Consider the following 21,308-nt stretch of genomic DNA (forward strand, 5'->3'; position numbering starts at 1 on the left):
CCCTCCCTCTTGATCTTTTGCCTTGGTTAACTGTGATGTCTGTTCTATTTATCAGTTGATTCAATCCAATGAGTCGCTTACTTTTGGAGAATACACCGAGAAGCTCCTTGACAAGTATTACCACCTCAAGATGTAAAGCTGATATAGTTGTTACCACAGTAGATTTGAAAAGCTCCTTCATTCCTCTGTTTGAGGATACACAGCAGTACAAAAACAATTACTTATAATTGCAATAGTGATATTATGAAATGGGACTTTTGTCATTCTAATAAAGAAAAGCTCCTGTCCTTACAAAATCTAGTTGATTAGGTTTTGGTAAATAATGCTTTCAGTGTTGAATAATTATGATAACGCCTTAGATCTTCATGTACTCGGAAGAAGCCAATTTTGATTTATTTCATTGCCATATGTGAATTGTCCTTTGTTATTTTTGTAAATCCCATTGCTAGAGCAAGTTAAGAAAGTGAAGGTATAAAAATAATTAAGGAGTTTCATCTCCCATTGTTATGATCTTATTATTGTTTATCAGTGGTCCTCTCTCCAACCTGCTTAGCAACCTAGCTAAGATAACTGGAATTTGTGACTACAACTTTTAAGCTATGTAGCTCGAACTCTTCAAAAATGTCAACGTGTGTGTGTTGGATTCCCCAAAAATAGTGTATTTTTGGAGAATCTGACATGGGCGCGGCATCAAAAATGAAAGAGTCCGCACAACTAAGACTTAGAAGTACTGAATTTCAAGCTGATACTAAATAGAATTTCTCTATTGATTCATTTGTGAGTAGCTTTATCTTTTGTACATGTGAATGTTATCTAGAAACACAATTTCACTGATAAACAGAAGATTGTTCAAGAAATAAAGAATCAAATGTTTAAAACTCAACCGAAATGGCTTTCACTAATATATTAGCACGGTAATCCATGACTTCACTAAGATTATGAATGATATTTTTTAATATTCGAATATTAGAAATTTTGTATTTGTCACAGATGTCAAGAAGTTGTAAGATTGTAAATTCTTACTACGTAATGAATTTTAACTTCTACATATTTTTAATTAAATATTTGTTCTTTGATATAACTGTCTTTTCAATATTAAACGTTTTTTCAAAGATTAATCAATTATCATTTTCTCTGTTGTTTTGTTCATGTACATGCAGAGTATAGGATATTCAATTTGATGGTCTAGTTAGTAACATCTAGTTTTCCTTGCTCTTCCATGTCATTGTCCATAAACATTCCTAAATATGTCTTAATAAATTTATCATGAGAAATATATTAGCCCCTTGTATTCTCAATGTGTGTTTCTTGATCTAGAGCTAGTAAATCATAAAATGATTTCATTAAGTTTTTAAAGAGCTGAAAATAATTTAAGGTACATTATTATGAAGAAACCAAGTGACAAGTTTGTTATTTTGGAGGGCACTAGCTGGACAAAAATAAAGGAAATAAAAATGAATATAAATAATTAGGAGAATCAAGAATAATTACAAGTAGCCGTTGTTATAATAGTTGAGACTCTCTAACTTCTTCTTGTATCAGACATAAACAAAGAGTAGAAAAGAAGTTATTGAGACATGTAAATTTTTCTAAATCAATAATGTGAAAGATTAAAGAAGTAATATGTGACAACTCTCAAGTAGTATTTTTCTTACGTTTGGATGTTTGTTACATTGAACTAAATATTTTTCGTGTATGCTAAGCTAATCGCATGTTGTGTTATTTTATTTTTTTACGTCCAAGACATAAGGTCAATTCATATAGTATTAGTATATATTTGCTATATTCTGACATTAAGTGAAACAAGAGATGCAAACATAAAGAATTGTTATGACTTATGGATACTGAGGAGAAAAAAGAGTTGTTTATTAGAGGAATAAAGTATATAAAAATAGTTGACAAAATATGAATATCAAGCGGGGATAGCTCAGTTGGGAGAGCGTCAGACTGAAGATTTGAAGGTCACGTGTTCGATCCACGTTCACCGCATTACTTTTATTTTTATTTTATGTTTTCCTTTGAATCAGTTTTATTTTATTTTTATTTTATGTTTATCATTGATTCAGTTTTATTTTATAGTTTGTAATTTAATCCATTTAACATGACATTTTCTTAACTGTGTTCCTTTTTCATTCATTATTCGATATTATGTTTATACTCAACTCTCTTTAAACTCCATGTATGAGATTACATTGATATGTTGTTGATTCATTGTGTCGTCAAACATCAAAATTGTTAAACTTAATTTCTTTCTATAGGTGAGCTAGATCAAAAGTTCAAGACCATCGATGAAAATTTATATCAAATGACCTTGAAAATGAGCGATTTTAAACTATTGACCACTATTTATGCAGAGTTAATATCTAAAAAATCACTCAGCTTTAAGTAATTATGTAGCAAAGTCATTGAACGAATAAAATCACTTCACTAAATTTATCACTAAAATAATTGAAAATGACCAAAAGGGAAAAGCCCACAAAAAGAAGTAGAAAGAAATCAAAAAATTGTCATAGTTGTGATTGGTTGTTCAAGAATGGAGCAGTTGAAATAATTTTTCTTGACATTTTGAATGGAGGAAAAAACTATAAGGATATTATAGTTTTATTTCATTATTTATTTTGTGAAGATCCAAATAAGACTTTCAATGAATTGACGAAGTTCTACAAATATCACTACTAAAAAAATATCGAAAAACAACGGCCAAAAGCGACGGACTGTGTCGCTTTTTTGATCAAATTCGACGAAAAAATGACGTAGTCATGTTGGTCGTCTTTTGGGTTGACACTTTTCATAAAGAAAGGGACTTCATCACTTTATGCATTTTTTTTTTCAGAATATTTTTTGTAAGCGGTGGATAACGTTATTTTTTTTTTATATTTTCATTTTTTATTTCCAAAAAGCGACGCATTCCGTTGCTTTTTTGAAAATTTAAATTATGAAAATCTCAGAAAAATGACGAACTAAAAGACCCTATCCGTGCTTTGCTGGGTTTATTTTAAAAAAATAATGCAAAAAAGCGACGGACAAAATCACCATGTCTGTTGCTGTTTTCTGCATTTTTGTTTACAGCAGAAATTGTCAGTTTTTGCTGCCCACCTGCAAATATAAATCAATTCAATTCAATTCATATTTAACCGATCCAATCAAACAAAATATAATATGATCATTCCACACAAGATTTAAAGTAACAAATTTAAATCAATCTTCAAAAATATCTAAATCACAATACAAAAACTTATAAAGTCATTCAAAATTTGTTTCAATTTTTTTTAAAAAAAAGTTCATAGACTAAAGCAATAGAAGATAATGAAGGAGTGCAGTCTATATAATCCTTCTTCTCCTCACTGTCGTCGTCAGTGCCCTCGGCAGGGGACGATGTAGATGTAGGTCGACGAGCAAGGTTCAGTACTTGTTCTTTAATTTTCTGAACTATCGCACTCTTACGTTCTTATTCAGCTACACTTTTTTTTCTCAGAATCTTTTAGTGTTGCTGTCAGTTTTTTCTATCTGTACCGACATAGCAGTGATCTGAACGATGTCAATTGTCTCGGCTAGACGTGACAATCCAATACCTTCTAAGCCTGAAAAGAGTCATCTTAAATTATTTCAAGAGCCTCAACCATAACTCTACTCGTATGTGTCCCCTCTAACACTTTTTCTGTCCAAATTTAATTTGACAGTTCATGTGTCATTTGGACGCAATTATCTAGATTCTCATTTGACGATTCTTTCGGCCCTTTCCTCCACCCACACATTAGGATCTAACTCTTTTTTATCTTCTTCACATGAGTCTTCTTGAAAACCTTCGATGCAAAGGGAGTTTGCCCCATTTATTTTTCCTGAAATTTATACTATAACGATATTAATCAACTAATTATTTATTTAAAAGTTTAATTTGAACTTAACATCTTTGTTATAATTGTTCCAATGCTCTTTGAACCTCTACTGTGCAATGAGCCACCCTTAAGACTGCCTCTAACCTTTTGGCTTGTTCGAACATCGTCTTGAACTTATCTATGTTTCAATGTTGGCACAATTCATCAAAAACATGAAGCAACATCAAACTCGTACATTAATCAGTATCCTGGACTTTCTTTAGCCAGCTAGACAGTCTGATGGATGCCCTCCTCTCAAATGTGATTGCAGTTACCATATTAAACCTCGATTCCCAAATATACAAGTCTGAAAAATGAATATTGTTAGATAATTACAAAATTAAATATACTAAAATTATCAACCTTAACTAAAAAAATATTTTATTTATCATATGTCGTATATTACTTGGGATCTCACTCCAAAAGTGATAAGCATCTGCAAAAAGTCTTCTCACAGAGTCCTTTAAAGCTCGGGCATCATTCTTTGCAGGATGCCACATGCAAAACAAATAATTAACATAATAGTTAATTGATAATAGGGAAAATGCACAAGTACCCCCTCAACCTATGTCTGAAATCCCAGAGACACACTTATACTATACTAAGGTCATATTACCTCTCTGAACTTGTTTTATAAGTAAATTTCTACCATTTTTTGGCCTACGTGACACTAGCTTAAAAAAAGTCAATCAGTGTTGGACCCACAAGATAGTGCCACATAGGCCAAAAAGGGGTAGAAAATGATTAATAAAATAAGTTCAGGAGGATAATAGGACCTTAGTATAGTATAAGTGTGTCTCTAAGATTTTGGGCATAGATTGAGGTGGTACTTGTGCATTATCCCTTAATAATATGTTAAAGATGCTCCAATAAGTACAATAAAGTAACAAATAAATGATAAAACAAACTTACAATTACTCATCCGACTTAATCATTACATCTGTCTCGGTGCTAGAACAGATGTCTCATCTTGTATAACATTAGATATAGGTGATACACCAGTATGCACATAATGATGAGTCAATGGAGGTGTATCAGCCACAACAACTCATAACTAGAATCTCTAATCCTCATGGTAGATAGCGAGGAGATGTACCTATGGGAGATGGAGTACCAATCAATGAACTACCTGTCGATAAGGGTCGTTCTCGATGAATAGCTTTTAAAGGTAGGTTCTCGTAGCGTCATGAAAGCAATGACTGTGAAGTAAAGGAAGCACCGACTGGTCGATGGTAATTAGGATAATATGCTGAGGATCCACCATGCCAAAAGGAATAGCCAATAAATGGGTATCATGAGTAAATCACTCGGGGCAGAACAAAGAAATCCTGGAGTATCCTGAAGATCTACGGGTGTCCTAGACTTCTTCTTTTTAGTATTATTAGGCTGGCTAACTCCAAGATGCTCGCGAGATCTATTACCCTCACCCTATGATGACATCTATATGAAAATTTACATGCATTATATATAAAAATTATAAATAAAGTTAGTATTAGCAAAATAAATAAGTTACATACTAGTTATATAGTCTATCATTCGACTGATCATTCCTTCCCACTTGTTGCATTTCCATCAGTCTCCCATTCTTCCTGCTCAGTTGTTTCATTTTCATTGTCATATTATTCATCATCAAATGAATCATTTTGCTCATCCTCATTTATGTCTTCCTCAATATGGATCATAACTTCTGCATTTTTTGGTGTGTTTAAGTTCAATTATATTATGTTGTTGGTTCACTTTTGTGCCTCTGTGTGATAGGTCAAATCACTTACTCCGAAATAATACGATCTTCTTTTTAGACCAATCTGAATACCTTACTTTAATAATCTCATGAACAACATCATGATATTCAATAGTTTGTCCAGTACCAATAACATCACTATGTATGAAGACACCACAATTATTTTTTTTCTTATTCCTAGAAACTTTTTCAGTTTGAAACTTAAAATCATTACCACAATACTTATTCATTGTCTGAATTTGAGATTCAAGTCCAAGTGCAACTTCTTTCACTAATTGCAAATGTTCGACATTAGAGTATTCATCGTAAACCAATATATTGTTGTTAAAATAATAATATTTAGTATTAAACATGAATACATTATTAAATACTTATTGATTCAATATAAGCTTTCACACTTACATATTCTGTTAGCCATTTGGAAAAATCCGTATAGATGACTTCATTACCCCATGTGTTTATGAACAAGCTGATCATTGCACATTCAGATATTTCAATAGTTAATGAACATTCTTAGTATTCATGTAATATGGTAATATATTCTTAACACTTACTTGAGATGTGGTTGAATCTCTGGACAATTACGTAAAATATGTGTCACAACTTGTTGCATTTTCATACTAGTGAATCTCCACTTTTCAATCTTTTTAGATCCTCGATTATTTTGATTAAAAATTGATGGAGGTGAAATAAAGGATCAATATCACCTTCGTCATTGGGATTGGGTATTTTTCTGTCACGACCCAAAACGAGCCGCGAGTGGCACCCACACTTATCCTACTATGTGAGCGAACCAACAAATCTAAACCCCAACATAATGCGGAAGACTCAAAATATTATTAATAAAACCAATAAATAAACATTCTAAAATTTATCAACTCGTCCCCAAAATCTGGAAGTCATCACACCAAGAACATCTATTCTCAAGTTTCTAAATCTAAGAGTATTTAAGAAGCTAAAGTAAATAAAACAGATGGTCCATGTCCGAACTTCAAGACATCAAGACGTGAATGAGAGAATCCAGTCCGAGCTAGGAACAATAGCTCACCCTGAAATCTGACGTGCTGAAGACTGGCTAGAGTTGCGGACGAGACGAAGTCACTGGTGCACTTGCTGCACTCCATAAAACAACAAGAAGAACATAAAAGTAGGGGTCAGTACAAGTACTGAGTAGGTATCATCGGCCAACTCAAAATAGAAAGCAATATATATCAAGTAATAATATAAAATCAACTACAACACTCAACAGGTGACAACAACAAGTACAAAACCCTTTGACAACAACACCAAGCACATCTATGAGGGCTCAAGCCTCCACACCATACTCATTTGGGAATTAGGTTCTTTAAATTGAGTATATCACCATAATTCAAGATTCATTCTCTTTATTCCTCTTGTGTCGGAACGTGACACTCCGATCCCCTAATACTACGTGTCGGTTCGTGACACCCGATCCCCTAATACTACGTGTCGGTTCGTGACACCCGATCCCCTAATACTACGTGTCGGTTCGTGACACCCGATCCCCTAATACTACGTGTCGGTTCGTGACACCCGATCCATTAACCTCATTCTTTTAGTTCATCAAGCCTTCCTTTATACCAAGGCATCATCATTAATAGAGTGGATTTAAGGTTTTTAAGATTCCACAGTATCATCATTATAATCCATCACAATTTATATATAATCACAATCATGCAACAACACAATTAAGCGCATAGAAGACTTTACAATACCACCCAATACATATCAATCGCTATTTAGAGTTTACTATCACATAGCATAAACCATAACCTACCTTCACCGAAGAATCGTGATCGAACAATCTACTTCTCCAATGTCCTTGCTATCTCCTCATTCTTCTCTCTCTCTCGCTCGTTCTCTCTTCTTTTCTTTTTCAAATTTCTCTTCCTCAAACCCTTTTTCTTTTTACCCTAATTATCAAATAATTAAGTATAAAAGATGATAAAAGTAACCTACTATTTATTTCAAGGTTATCTCCTTTAACCCCCAAGTAATTAAATTATTAACATTAATCCACAAATTTTATAATTATAAGCATGAATAGTCCAAAACGCCCCTTAAAAACTTTAGCCGAAATCCGACCCAGGTGGAGTTACGCCACTCGTGACGGCCCGTCGTACCTGCGACGGTCCGTCCTGCACGTCCGTCACAAAGTTCAGAGACTCAATTTCACCCAAAGCTCTGTGAGGGTCCGTCGTGGCTACGACGGTCCGTCCTGCACGTCCGTCGTGAGGTTCAGAGAGTTGATCCCAGTACCCAGATTTTCAGAGTTTAAGTGTTTTGGAACGATGACCCCCCGACGGTCCGTCATGACCATGACGGTCCGTCGACTGTTCCGTCGACTCAGCCAGTTTCTATCAAAATAATCTTGCTGCTCGAATCGACTAAACAGGTCGTCACATTTTCTCCTACATGAAACATCATTCTCAAAAATATAAGAATAAAAATCACCAGTTTTTCTACCAATATGACCTTGAATAATTGATCCTTTGATCATTTCCCTTTGCTTAATTGTTTGCTTGGAACTGTTAATTTTTCTGCATGTATATATCTATATATGTTAAAAAAACTTAGTAATTATAAATAACATACTGAATATTTCAATGTTATCTCTCAAATGGATACATCCATGTTTGAATTGGACCTCCAAGATGGGCCTCTTGTACAAGGTGAATTAGAAGTTGATCCATCCCATCAAAGAAATCAGATGGAAAGGTATTCTCCAACTTAGTATTATTAACAGGAGTATTTTTTTTCATCCTGTCTAAACTACTCTCCAATAACTTTTCTAAACACAAATCTTCAAAGAAAAGACTTATCTCTGTGAATGATTTCCATATCCTTTTGGGTAGATGGCTAAAAGCGATAGGAATTAAAGTTTCCATGCATGACAATCATAATTTTTCATACCCATCAATTTTCGTTTATTTATATCTGCCCTTTTTCCTATAATCGAAGCATAGCCCTCTTACATCATCAAATTTTTAACACATTCACAAATTTCACGTTTCTCATCCAATGTGAATGAAAAACTGGCTTTAGGCTTAACTATTTTACCATTTTTAATTCCTACAACCATTGCTCTCTTCTCCTACAATATTTCTTTTTGTCCATTCTAGCTTTTGGATTGTCTTTTGTCTTGCCCTTAACATCCATCACTATGTTAAACAAATTATCAAAATAGTTTTTTATTAAATGTGCATCACATCAAGATTATGTTGTAACAGATCGTCCTTCCAATACGATAACTCCCAAAATATGTTTTGTTTGGTCCAACTATGTTCAACACCATATCTAAATACAGAAGGTGAAACTTTTGTAACTTAAGGTAATTGAGGAACTCTCTCCCAAATTTAATACCCTGTGAGTAACAGAAATAGGGGGTCACTTTCAATCTTATTTTTCCAATGCATTTTTCATCTTTCTACACTCATAATCTATTGACAAGAACTGGCGATGACAATCTGTTACGACCGAGGGTTATCCCCTAAAAGTAACACGACACACTTGACCCCGAAGGGGTCTTATACAGGCATTTAGCATAATCATAACATAAAGACTTAGAAATAATATGAAATTTAAAATTTTACAATCGAAGTCGACTTCTTTTTCATAAACGAATATAAGAGTCTAGACCTTGTCTTAATCACCATCTAGTACAATAGAGAGTACAATAAGGGTCAAACCCTTTTAAAATAAAGTCTCAAAAATATTAAGTACAATGGAAGCTAGAAAAGAACAACATCTTGTCCTCAAACCATGAGGACTCGCCAAGCTTAATGATTAGTCAACCCGAGCTTCACCTGAAAGAAGAAGTACGTCTTGACAATCGAAACCCACACTCATAGTAAATATATAAATATGGGTTAGCACATAAAGTACTAAGTGTGAAAGCCATGCATAAAAATCCTTAAAACATACATAAAAAGAATATTTAGTTGAAATCATACATTTATCAAGTTTGAAAGCCATCATGCACATGTCTAAACAAACATAAGTCAAACCATATCATAAGAAACTCAAAAGTCGTACTAGTGCAATGCAAAGGCAATATCTCATAACCTTACCAAACACAAAGTACCACTTTTAGATCACCAACATCATACATATCATACCTTAACTTCATCCATAGAAAATACCCATATACAAAGAAACATTCATGTTCATAACTTGTAGCAAGTAGATCCATCATTAACAACAATACATATCATACCTACATAATTCATAAGTCTTCATAGCACAAGAGAACCTTACCACAACCGCTCTTAAAGCCTATTTGTGCAATGCACAAATAGAGTCCCATACCCCCACTTATATTAAGTAGTACCACTTAAGAAGTCATAGTTATAGTTTATGTTCTTCTCATATTTATATTCTTATCATATAGGGAAATTTAGCCTTAATAGACATAGACCATGTTGAGCTTCACGAAATTTGGTGTCTTACTCTCACACCAAAAAGAGGTGTCTTACTTGCCTAAGGTAGAATTAACATAATAACTTTTAGGTGGATCCACTAGTTAAAGTATGGGGACACTTAGTTATGGGATAAGGAGATAGCTGATAGAAACACAGACTTTCTAACGTAAAAGGTTTACATCTCATGAGATAAACGTAAAAGGTTTACATCTCATGAGATAACTTATTTTGGAAAGTCAAACTTTCGAACGTAAAATCTTCCATCTCATTTTCATATCCACTCGGTGCTAAGAATAATTCCATTTAAAGTCATATAAAGTATTTACTTAAGTTCATGTACAAGTAAGAATATACTAGGCTCTCAAACAAACATAACATCATAACAACTTATAAATTCGTTAGGTGAGAATGTCCTTTCAACCTTAGAATCATCAAAATGTGAGTAAATCTTTCACATCTTATTCATAGTGTGTTCATGAGAATAGTCTTTCAATCAACACAACAAGCTTACCATATTCATAGTCACTCATACATAGTCATATACAATTCATGCATAATCATGTGTAAGGGTATATGGGAGAAGGATCTTGCATCAATACCACCAATATACAATAGTCATAGGATCATCACTATCTAAGTGAATTATGACTTCATATACATCATCAACATATATAAACTCTAACAAATTACCCTTCAAGGCCTAAAGGCTATGAATCAAGATTAACTCTAACTTCTAGAGTTACCACACTACATAGAGGGATATCATCATTAAACAACTTAATAAATGTAAACATAATCGATTGTCAAGCTTCCATGATCAATAAAGTCACACCTTAGTTCACAATTTAGAAAGATGGGGGAAACATGGGCCCAACGGGATTTCAATCATGATTCAACAATACTCCACTATCCTAATCATAAACAACTTAATGAATGAGCTTTAGTTGTGACTCATGAAACCCCCACCCACGGACCGTGGGGGGTCACGCCCCGTGCTGGTAATCTTTTTTCTAGGTCTATAACTTGGGAGGATCAAGGGAGGCCAAGCCTCGACCCGTGACCCCTACCTATGGGGTGTGGGTCCACCCACAGTTTGTGGGTGCCCATATGTGGGTCCTGCTCTTTTTTTGATAGCTTTTTGGGCCTTCTCAAGGACCCTTGGGGTCCTTGGGTGTCATGCCTTTATGTTAAGGGACTAAAGTTGATACTAACTTAGGGATGTTATTGACCCTATTCTTTTCGTTCAACCTCGTTTAGGCTACTAGACTACATGTTAGGCTCTAGCCTAGTTCATTAGTTTTCCAGGGTGTTAGACAAACAAGTCATGTATTTTTTCTGCCATGCTTTAAAGTTGATCCCTTGCTATTTTCCATGCAATACGGACATGCTAGTTTTTCAGCTGTCATCCAACCAGACAACATTTTGTATGCAGGAAAATCATTAATAGTCCACATTAAAGAAGCACACATAACAAAATTTTGCTTAATTGATATATCATAAGTTAAAATTCCTTCAAACCACAATTGATTGAGCTCATCTATCAATGGTTGCAAATAGACATCAATCAAACTTTTTGGATTGTGTGGACCTTAAATAACACAACTTAGAAATATATAGGGACTGTTCATGCATATTTCAGGAGGAAGATTATACGAAGTAAGAAACACCAACCAACAAGAATAAGGCGAAGCAACATTAGTAAATAGTGGGAAGCCATCTTCGCACAACCCTAATAAAACATTTCATGGTTCACTAGAAAACTCAGGATATACATTATCAAAATGCTTCCATGCTTCACCATCAGATGGATGAGACAAGACACCCGACGACCTTCTATATTCACGATGTCATCTCATATATGGGGAAAACCTGATCGATTCATTCAATCTCTTTAACCTAGAAATAAGATGTAGATAATGCATCACCTTAACTGGACCATCTTTCAAACTGGAGTCCTCTTATAACGAGCATGTCCAAAAACTTACAGTTTTCTAATTCACGATCAGTCTTGTAAAATAACATGCAACCAATAACACAAAAATGAGTTCTATCACACGTCAATCCTAACTTGGAAATCAAACGTTTTGGTTTATAGAAGTTCTTAGGTATGTTAAACTTTGGATTAACTAGTTCACCCAAAATACCAACCATTGAGTCCATAGCCGCATTAGAAACATTTCAATCTGATTTAATACTTATTAATTTAACCGTAACTGACTAGGAAGAATGTGGACTCCCTCCATATAGTGGACGACTAAACTCTTCTAATTGATCATAGAAGCTTCTTTCTTATTCATTAAGAGCTTCATCAAAGTTCGGGTTCAATCCCACCTTGAACCCCGAAAGCATCATTGATCATTTCATGAACCATATCATGTTCAACTCTATCATCATGTTCAATTCTTATTTGATCATGTGGTGCAAAAACATTATATTCATTCAAATGCATCTAATTATGAAACATATCATTCAATCCATCTCTTTCTCCATGATCAATCCATACAAAATATCTAGGTTTAAATCCATTACTGTACAAATAAACCAAGATGTATCTAGTTCAAAAAATTTTAAGCACCTACTTGCACTACAAGGACACCTAACCATTTCGTTATTCTTGAAAATATTAAGTGTCATTGTTGAACTAACACCATCAATACACTAAGGTTTCAAACCACCACCAGTTTCATAATGCATATTATACATTCACAAACGATGATCCATCTACAAATAATAATTTTATTACATCAAACTAATTATATTGTAATAGAAATATTACATTCTAAGATCTAAAAAGTTAAAGCTTAATTTATTAATGAATACTAATTAATTAAGTTCAAGTTCTAGTTAAGTTCAAAATTAAGTTTATATTCCTAGTTAACTTTTCAAGTTATTTAAAATTAAGTTTTCATTAATTAAGGTTAACAAGATTTCAAGTTCATATTCATAATTAAGTTCAATTTATAGTAAATTCAAATTTATAGTAAATTATAAGTTCTAATTATTGTAACTCATATCCCTAAAATCCCAAATTGAAATTAGATAGTCCTTATATCCCAAATTTAAACTATTAGTACTAAAATATCAAATATAATTCAAACACGTCCTAAATTCCAAATCAAACCTAGTCTTAGAATAAAAAATTCAAACTAGTCCTAAAGTCCCGAAATCAAATTAGTCCTAAAATCCCGAAATCAAACTAGCTAGTCCTGAAATCTAAAATCTATCTCAAACTAGTCTTGTTAGAAATAATAATTCAAAGTTGGAGTAGGAATCTTAATTGTTTAGGATTTATTATTCATGATATTTACTTATTTGTGTTTAATTAAAATTTGTTAGTTATATTGGTTCCTAGTGCTAGTTTAATTTGATTTCTTACATTTATAAACTATATAGAAAGTATAGAAAACATATAAATATGCAAAACATATAAAACCTTTTAGTTTATAAATAAAATATTTTCTTCAAATTGGTATCAGATCTTCTACAATTTTGGTAGAAGATCAAACGGTTTTTGCAGCCGACGAATAACTATGACCCATATATGCTGCCCGTCTGAGATTATGTTCACAAAAGCTGGACGAATTATACATATGCATGAAAAAAAATATGCCAGAGGAAAGACATACAAAATATTAGATATTTAAATAAGTGCCACCTAGCAAAAGAGGAATAAACTCTTCTACAATTTTTGTGAAAGGGGTGCGTAGTTTCCTTGGCCATGCAGGTTTTTACCGGTGATTCATCAAGGATGTTTCCAAGATTGCACTACCCATGTGCAGTATTTTGGAGAAGGGGTTGAAGTTTGAGTTTGATGCATTGTGCTTGAGAGCTTTTGAGTTGTTGAAACGGAGCTTAATTGAGGCTCCTATTCTAATTGCACCGGATTGTGAGGTACCATTTGAACTCATGTGTGATGCTACTGATGTAGCAGTGGGTGCAATGTTGGGACAGAGAAAGAATAGAGTGTTCCACTCTATCTATTATGCAGGAAAGACCCTTGACTCCACACAAGCAAACTACACAGTGACTGAGAAGGAGATGCTAGCTCTAGTGTTCACCTTCGACAAGTTCAAATCGTATTTGGTAGGTACCAAAGTATTTTTTTTACTAATCATGCAGCTATTAGGTACCTATTCAACAAGAAGGATGTTAAACCAAGGCTGATCCGTTGGATATTGCTTCTCCAAGAATTTGACCTGGAGATCAAAGATAGAAAAGGTACAGAAAATCAAATAGCTGACCACTTATCTAGGTTAGAGGACTTCTCACATGTGAATGAGAGTGAGCGAATTTGGGAAGAGTTTCTGGATGAACAATTGATGGCCTTGGATATCTCTCAAGTGCCATGGTATGCTGACATTGTGAACTTAATAGTGAGTGGAGATTATCCGCCGGGTGCCACCACCCAACAAAAGAAAAAGTCAAGTCACGATGCTAGGTTCTACATCTGGGATGTACCCTTCTTGTTCAAATAGGTGTTGACAGAGTAGTGAGAAGGTACATTATGGAAACCGAGGTTCACAAAGTTCTGGAGAGTTGTAATGCAAGCCTATATGGAGGCCATCATGGAGGAGGGCGCACTACTCACAAGGTATTACAATCTGGTTTCTTTTGGCCCTCTCTATTTCAAGATTTTATGGCTTTTGTAAAGGGTTGTGATAGGTGTCAAAGATTGGGTACCATCTCAAAAAGACATGAAATTCCCCTCAACAATATTTTGGAGGTGGAATTTTTTTATGTGTGGGGTATTGACTTCATGGGTCCATCCCACCATCAAATGGAAACTTTTATATACTTGTAGTGGTTGATTATGTGAGCAAATGGGTTGAGGCAATCGCTCTTCCTTCTAATGACTCAAGGGTGGTGATCAAGTTCATCAAGAAACACATTTTCACTCGTGTTGGCACTCCACGAGCCATCATAAGTGATGGAGGTAAGCCTTTCATAAACAATCTTGTTAAGAACCTCCTTTCTAAGTATGGTATTCTCCATAAGGTTGCCACACCTTATCATCCTCAAACGAGTGGCGAAGTGGAGGTATCGAATAAAGAAGTCAAGCATATTTTGTAGAAAACTGTGAATGCATAAAGGCAGACTGGTCTGAGAAGTTGGATGATGATTTGTGGGCATATAGGACTGCCTACAAGACACTTATAGGGACTTCTCCCTACCACATCGTATTTGGAAAATTATGTCACCTTCCGACAGAATTGGAACATCAAGATTATTGGGCTATAAAGAGGTTAAATTTGGACCAGAGCTAGCCGGATCAAGATTATTGGGCTACAGGCCTATGAGAATGCCAAGATTTATATATAAAAAAAAGACTAAAAGGTGGAATGACAAACACATAGTGGCTCGTACCTTCAATCAGGGAGATCAGGTATTATTCTTCAATTCGCGACTAAAGTTGTTCCCAGGAAAATTTAAGTCAAAATGGTATGGTCCTCATGATGTTGCTTAATTATGAATGATCCAAGTTGCGTCGTGCCGCGATGTTAAATCAAGCACTAAATGGGAGGCAACCCATGATTATTATGTAATATATAGGTAGGGTTTTTTTTATAAAAATTATGTTTTTAACGTAGGCTAGATTTTTAGATCAATAGTTTAGCTGTAGTAACTTAGAATTTTTCTTTATTTGCAACTTAGTTTGTAATAAATAAAAAAATATCAGGTGGGTGCACTGCTAGGTGCGCCAAGTAAAGCCAAGGAGGACTGGCTGGCGCACCGCGCCTCCATCGCCCCAAGCATGGCGCACTGGCAGGCGTGCCACGCAGGGCAAGGAGGATTGCAACACTTCCCAAGCGTGCCGCGCCTGTTATGCCGTAATTTTACTATCTTTAGAAAAATCACTTTTTGAAATGTTCTAAGTATAAAACATTTGAGAAAAAGTGTCGTCACTTAATTTTTTAAGAAATTAAGAAAACTTAATTAAAAAGCTTTTAACAGATAAACCTTTAAAAATTCAGAGAAAATGGATAAGATGTTCTCATTTACGCGTCAAGAAGGTTTACAAAGCATTTGAAGTGCCCGCTAACATTCGATTATCCTACGACTTAGGTTAATATTTTCTTACTATGTTTAAGGAAAATGATTTGATATAAACATAATAATATTAATTTAAAATATTTGATTAAATTTAGAAGATTAGTTAAACAAAGATTGTTTTTATTTTTTTTATGAAAAGAGAACCTTTATAGAAATATTTGACTTAAATTACAAGTGATAACAGTTTTGACAAAACTAGACTAATTAGAATTTATTTATTTAATTTTCTTGAAAATAATAGTTTAAACTAATTTGATTAATAAAAACATGAAACTAAAAATTTGTTAAATATATTTAATAAAAGTATAAGAGTTGATAAAAATAAATTTTATTAAAATAAATTAACATAAAGAAAATGGTTCATCTTTTGAGGAATTAATAATTCTAAAGTTAGAGTTAATAAAAAACAAATCATTAAATAATCACACAATTAAGTAAGTTAAGGGTAAAGGAGAAATTGAATTTGGGACCCTTCTTGGGCCTGCGACAGTTGTGTTTGGGCTTCAACCCCTTCTCCCCCCTGAAAATACTATTGTAAACAATTTGTATATAGCTCGTTTTGGATTTTTCGAGACTGAGATTTCCTGTTTTCAACTTGTATATCAACATNACTATTCAAAATTGCATTCCGTAGCAAATTAAAAGTTTGCTAAGGGTGACTTTTTGTGTATAACAGTTAATAAATATCTTTCTTTTATACAATTCAATTTTAAAAAAAAATAGGCGGCAGATAAATAAGGAAAAGATCCCATAATTCACGCGAACTCAGTTTTAGTTTCATTCTCTCTTTTTCTCCTTCACTCGTAATAGCTTCATTATAGACAATTCAAAAAATTGATCAAGCTATTGAAGTAGATAAATTATACACTTATACACACAATTGTATAATGAGGCAGTAAATTAGGCAGTATAAGATATGAATATAAAGCAGATATTAAGATATTATACATTTATACAAGAACAATTGTATAAGCACAGAAACAGATACAAGAATTTATTATACATTTATATAAATAGTATTGTATAAGGCATGAATCAACAGAAACGCAAAACATATACTAATATAAATTATACATATATACAACTACAATTGTATAAGCACATAAACAGATACAAAAATTTATTATACATTTTATACAAACAGTATTATATAAGGCATAAATCAACAGAAACACAAAAACATATACTAATATAGATTATACATTTATACAATTGCAATTGTATAAGACATGATTCAACACAAAAACAAAACATATAATATAAAATCTAAATATGTACATGAACAATGATTATACAGATACCTTATGATGCTTGATTGACCCAGAACCAACAGCTTCATTTTTATTATTCTGAACGGTATAAACATCAGCTTTATGTTTCCTTTTCTTACTTGACCCAGTAACAACATCGACAAGATTCTTCACACCTCCATCAACAAATCTACTTGGGTCATTATTGAATTTGGATCTTATCTCTTGAATGGTAGTAAATTTAGACAATGAATCTGAAATCTCCCCAAATTCCTGAGTTAGACCCAATGAAAATGATGGGTGTTCAACATCAATTTCAACATGCAATGGTATACCTCTTGTGAATCTTTTCGATGGAGATTGGGCATCCATTGATTGAACCAAACATCTGAAGGAATTAACAAGTGAAGTGAAAAGGTAGTTTTAAGAAATTCAAAAAAATAAAAAAAATTGATAATGTGAGATGAATTTTAGGTAGTACCTTGAAATTTTTGAAATAGTTTGAAAAAACGCAATGACGTGTGTGATAGAAGAAGCTGGTAGTTTGAAATTACAATTATGGAGAAAATTGTGGAGAAATTGAAGGAAGAAGAAGAAATTGTATTTAAAGCACAGAAAGAGGGGAAAAGAGGATTTTGTTTTGGAGAATCTTTTTTATACAAAATGGTGGGACCTGGTATAGCAAACTTACGGAGAGTTTGTCTTTTAAAGAAAATAACTGAAAGGGGGTTTATTTGATATAATTACCTTCCTTAGTTTGCCATTCTCCACAATTTTCCCAAAATACTATTGTAAACAATTTGTATATAGCTCGTTTTGGATTTTTCGAGACTGAGATTTCCTGTTTTCAACTTGTATATCAACATTTGACATGTGTATCTGCGTTTTGACCTATTTTGCTGCATTTTCTCCTATATATCATTGTAGATTGAATGTATACAATCAATTTTTGGACTCTCCAAGACCTGTTTTCGCTTCCAAAACTCGAACAATGATGAAGTTCGACCCAATAAGAATCTATACTCAACGAAATGTAGGAATGGAGTCCAAAATAAACTCGGATTGATCACATGCGAGAAAAAGGAGAGGTGAACAAAGTAGTATCGTTTAATTAATCAACTAAAATATATTTAAACAATTTAAAATCCCAAATCTATCAGCATACTTCCAGATAGATTAAAAAAATCACATTTCTCCATTGGCATACAAATGAATACACATAACAAACTATTTTTATGATTTAGCATTTACGATCCAACAAGATCAAGAGAAGAATAATATTGAATCCACTTGAACAATGTTTAAGGGTACTGTTAGTCTATAAGGATAAAACCAAACAATTTTGATAAAATATGAAAGTGGTTGCATTATATGTCATGCAGTAAGGAATTAGATGCACATTACCAATACTTATTTGGAAAAGTAACAAACAATTTTTAGCATTCAAATGATTCTAAAGCTTCACAACATAAAAATCACAACTATAACACATTAAGAGAATAAGCCAAACCAGTTTGTTGGCATTCAGAAGATTAGTAGCAAGATACACCAAATGACGCAAGATTCAAATTAATAAGACTTTAGATGAAGACATCTACTCATCACGAGATAAGAATGTCAATGATGACACATGAGATTTAAGGCAAGAGGTAAATAGGAAACATAGACATAGTGATAGAGTATTCAAAGTAGACAATTGAAAAATGCATCGACCAAATAAACACAGATCGATCTTAGATCGAGATGACATGAATCAAGGTGAGTTTGCCAAACTACGCACAAATGTATCTAGAAGTAGACACTGAAATGTGTTAAAATCATAACCAAATATACTCAAGACTACACTAGTGTGCAGACATTATAAGTTAAAAACAAGTCTACATATAATATGAGTTAACAAAGAGCATATGTTGTATTGCTAAATACAATAACAAATCATTTGGTTGAAAACAGGTAGCAGTGCACATTAATTAACTTGGTCCATATCACATCCAAATGCAGATTCACGGTAAACAAAATATTAAGACAACAATATTTCATCAACATGTGAGCTATACTAGAACTAAGTAGCAATTGCAAGGAAAGGGGGCCAGAGATTAAACATATTCAGAAAGCTCAATACTATAAGTAGAGTAGATCAAAGCATAGATAAGAAATTTAAATGAGAAAAAACTCAAAATTAAAATCATTAAGATGTAGGCTAAACACTGGAGAGTTCATATAACGTTGAAACAAAATGAACTAAAAGAAATGAAAAATTAAAGGAATGTTACCTCTTCGAGGCAAAGAAACCGGTACAACGAGCTTAACCGTGAAGCTATTCACCGCCACAAGTGAAATTTCGGCAGAATCTAACATCTAACCCGAAAAATCTAGCTACAGAATACTATTGTCCTCAATCCTACTATCTTTTGTAATTGTTATTCTGTTTCTAATGGTAGAACTATCTCCATCTCCCCCTCTCCATTCTTAAGAAATTCTTATTGTTTTTCCTCGCTTTTCCCAACTCTATTGTTAGCCTCTCTCTATTTTTCTTCTATCTTAATCTTTCCTGCCCTATTTTTCTCAACATGATTTTTCTTCTCTCCTACACTAAAGAAGATGGAGGTTTATATAGAGGAATTTGGTGTTGGTTTAGGGGGAAACCCTTTTGAATTTTGAATGAAAGAGTTTGAATTTTCTTTGCTCCTTTTCAAGACCAACAGTAAAACAGATAGGAAGCTCTAAAGGGGGGAGAAAACAGCGATGGTGATGGGATAGTACTGCTGGCACCGCTTTTCTAGAACTTCTAGGCAAACAAGTACAGGGGTGGGTCGTGTTTCTGGATTTCACAATGTTCTTCATTGTTCTTGCGTGAAGAAGACGAAGGCAAATACAGGGGTTGGGGTTGGGTCGTTTGGTATGTTGTACGTATACTGTTGTATTGGGTTGGGTATTGGAACCTATTTGGACTTGCCATGGAGAATTGGGTTTCTAAATTTTCTTGTGGACTGAGCACTGTTAGGGAGTTTTGGGCGCTAGAAATGTGAGCAAAAGGGCCCAAAATTTGGTATACAATTGGATTCAAAGAATTTTTCTACTAAGTTACAAATTTAGCTATTGAAATAAGAATGTAGCCAAATTGAGTTCATTTAGATGAATTAATATTAATTGATTAACAAGCCTCTTAATCTTAACGAGATATAATAATTAATTCTATTATAAGCTATTATTCAAAAATATAAACTACAAATTAGCTAAACTAATTAATCAAATAGTTAAGTAAAACTAAAATCATTTTGAGATGATTTTCAAACTTTAAAATGATAAATATATACAAAATTATCTAGTCTATATAAATTACTTTTTAACATTTTAAAATTTATAATAATGACAAAATTACTTAAAATGACTTGAAAAATATTTAAAATTTTATATAATTTAATTATTTCAAATCGTTTAAAATTTAAGAAGCTCGATGACTAATTTATATTGTGGGAGGACAAAATTGGGTGTCAACAATTGTCCCTAGTTGACTCGGATTGATGAAAGAAGTTCGAGGCAAATGATATTGACGAATTCAATTTTGACCGACCACATCTTCATATTTAGGAAGGGATTTCGGTACGGACTTTAAGAATTATGGATGAACCCGGTAGCAGGTTTACTACATATCTCAGGCTATATGAGAAGTCAGGTCACTTGTAGTTCGATATGCTTTATTTGACGCATGATTATGAAAGAATTCAAAAGCTATCTCGATATGTAATTATGAGGAGATCGAAATGCTCAAGAATAAGATTTGATGGAGGATAACGAAACATAGTCGAGTTTTCAACATTGAGCCCGCCTACATATCCTTAAATCTTAGGAATCAGGCTCTTTGTAGTTTGACTAGATTGGTTGAAAAGGAAATATTTTATGCAAGATAACCTTTGGTACTGGAGGAATGACAAGTAAGTCGAGTGAG

The 21,308-nt window shown here is 33.4% G+C and overlaps 1 protein-coding gene, 1 long non-coding RNA gene and 1 other non-coding gene across 6 annotated transcripts in view; 2 read left to right on the forward strand and 1 right to left on the reverse strand.

Annotated features, from left to right (window-relative positions):
- LOC107015611 overlaps positions 1–427 on the forward strand; it is a 29,504-nt gene extending 29,077 nt beyond the window's left edge. For 2 of the 4 annotated variants that reach the window (XM_015215937.2, XM_015215938.2), the window contains one exon: positions 56–427. In XM_015215937.2, the coding sequence (XP_015071423.1) occupies positions 56–136 (81 nt within the window). In that variant the 3' untranslated portion in view covers positions 137–427. The remainder of the gene's footprint in view (positions 1–55) is intronic. The other 2 variants (XR_001456360.2, XM_015215936.2) reach the window with 2 other exon arrangements.
- Positions 428–1,916: 1,489 nt separating this feature from the next.
- Positions 1,917–1,989, forward strand: TRNAF-GAA. The gene has a single exon. It is a non-coding gene; the product is annotated as a tRNA-Phe (tRNA).
- Positions 1,990–17,271: 15,282 nt separating this feature from the next.
- LOC107018400 lies at positions 17,272–20,293 on the reverse strand. Its single transcript, XR_001456631.2, has 2 exons — positions 18,107–20,293; positions 17,272–17,747 (listed from the first exon to the last, which is right to left on the reverse strand). It is a non-coding gene; the product is annotated as an uncharacterized LOC107018400 (long non-coding RNA).
- Between the last annotated feature and the right edge of the window lie 1,015 nt (positions 20,294–21,308).

Source organism: Solanum pennellii, chromosome 4 (genome assembly GCF_001406875.1).
Source record: "Solanum pennellii chromosome 4, SPENNV200".
Lineage (NCBI taxonomy): Eukaryota > Viridiplantae > Streptophyta > Magnoliopsida > Solanales > Solanaceae > Solanum > Solanum pennellii.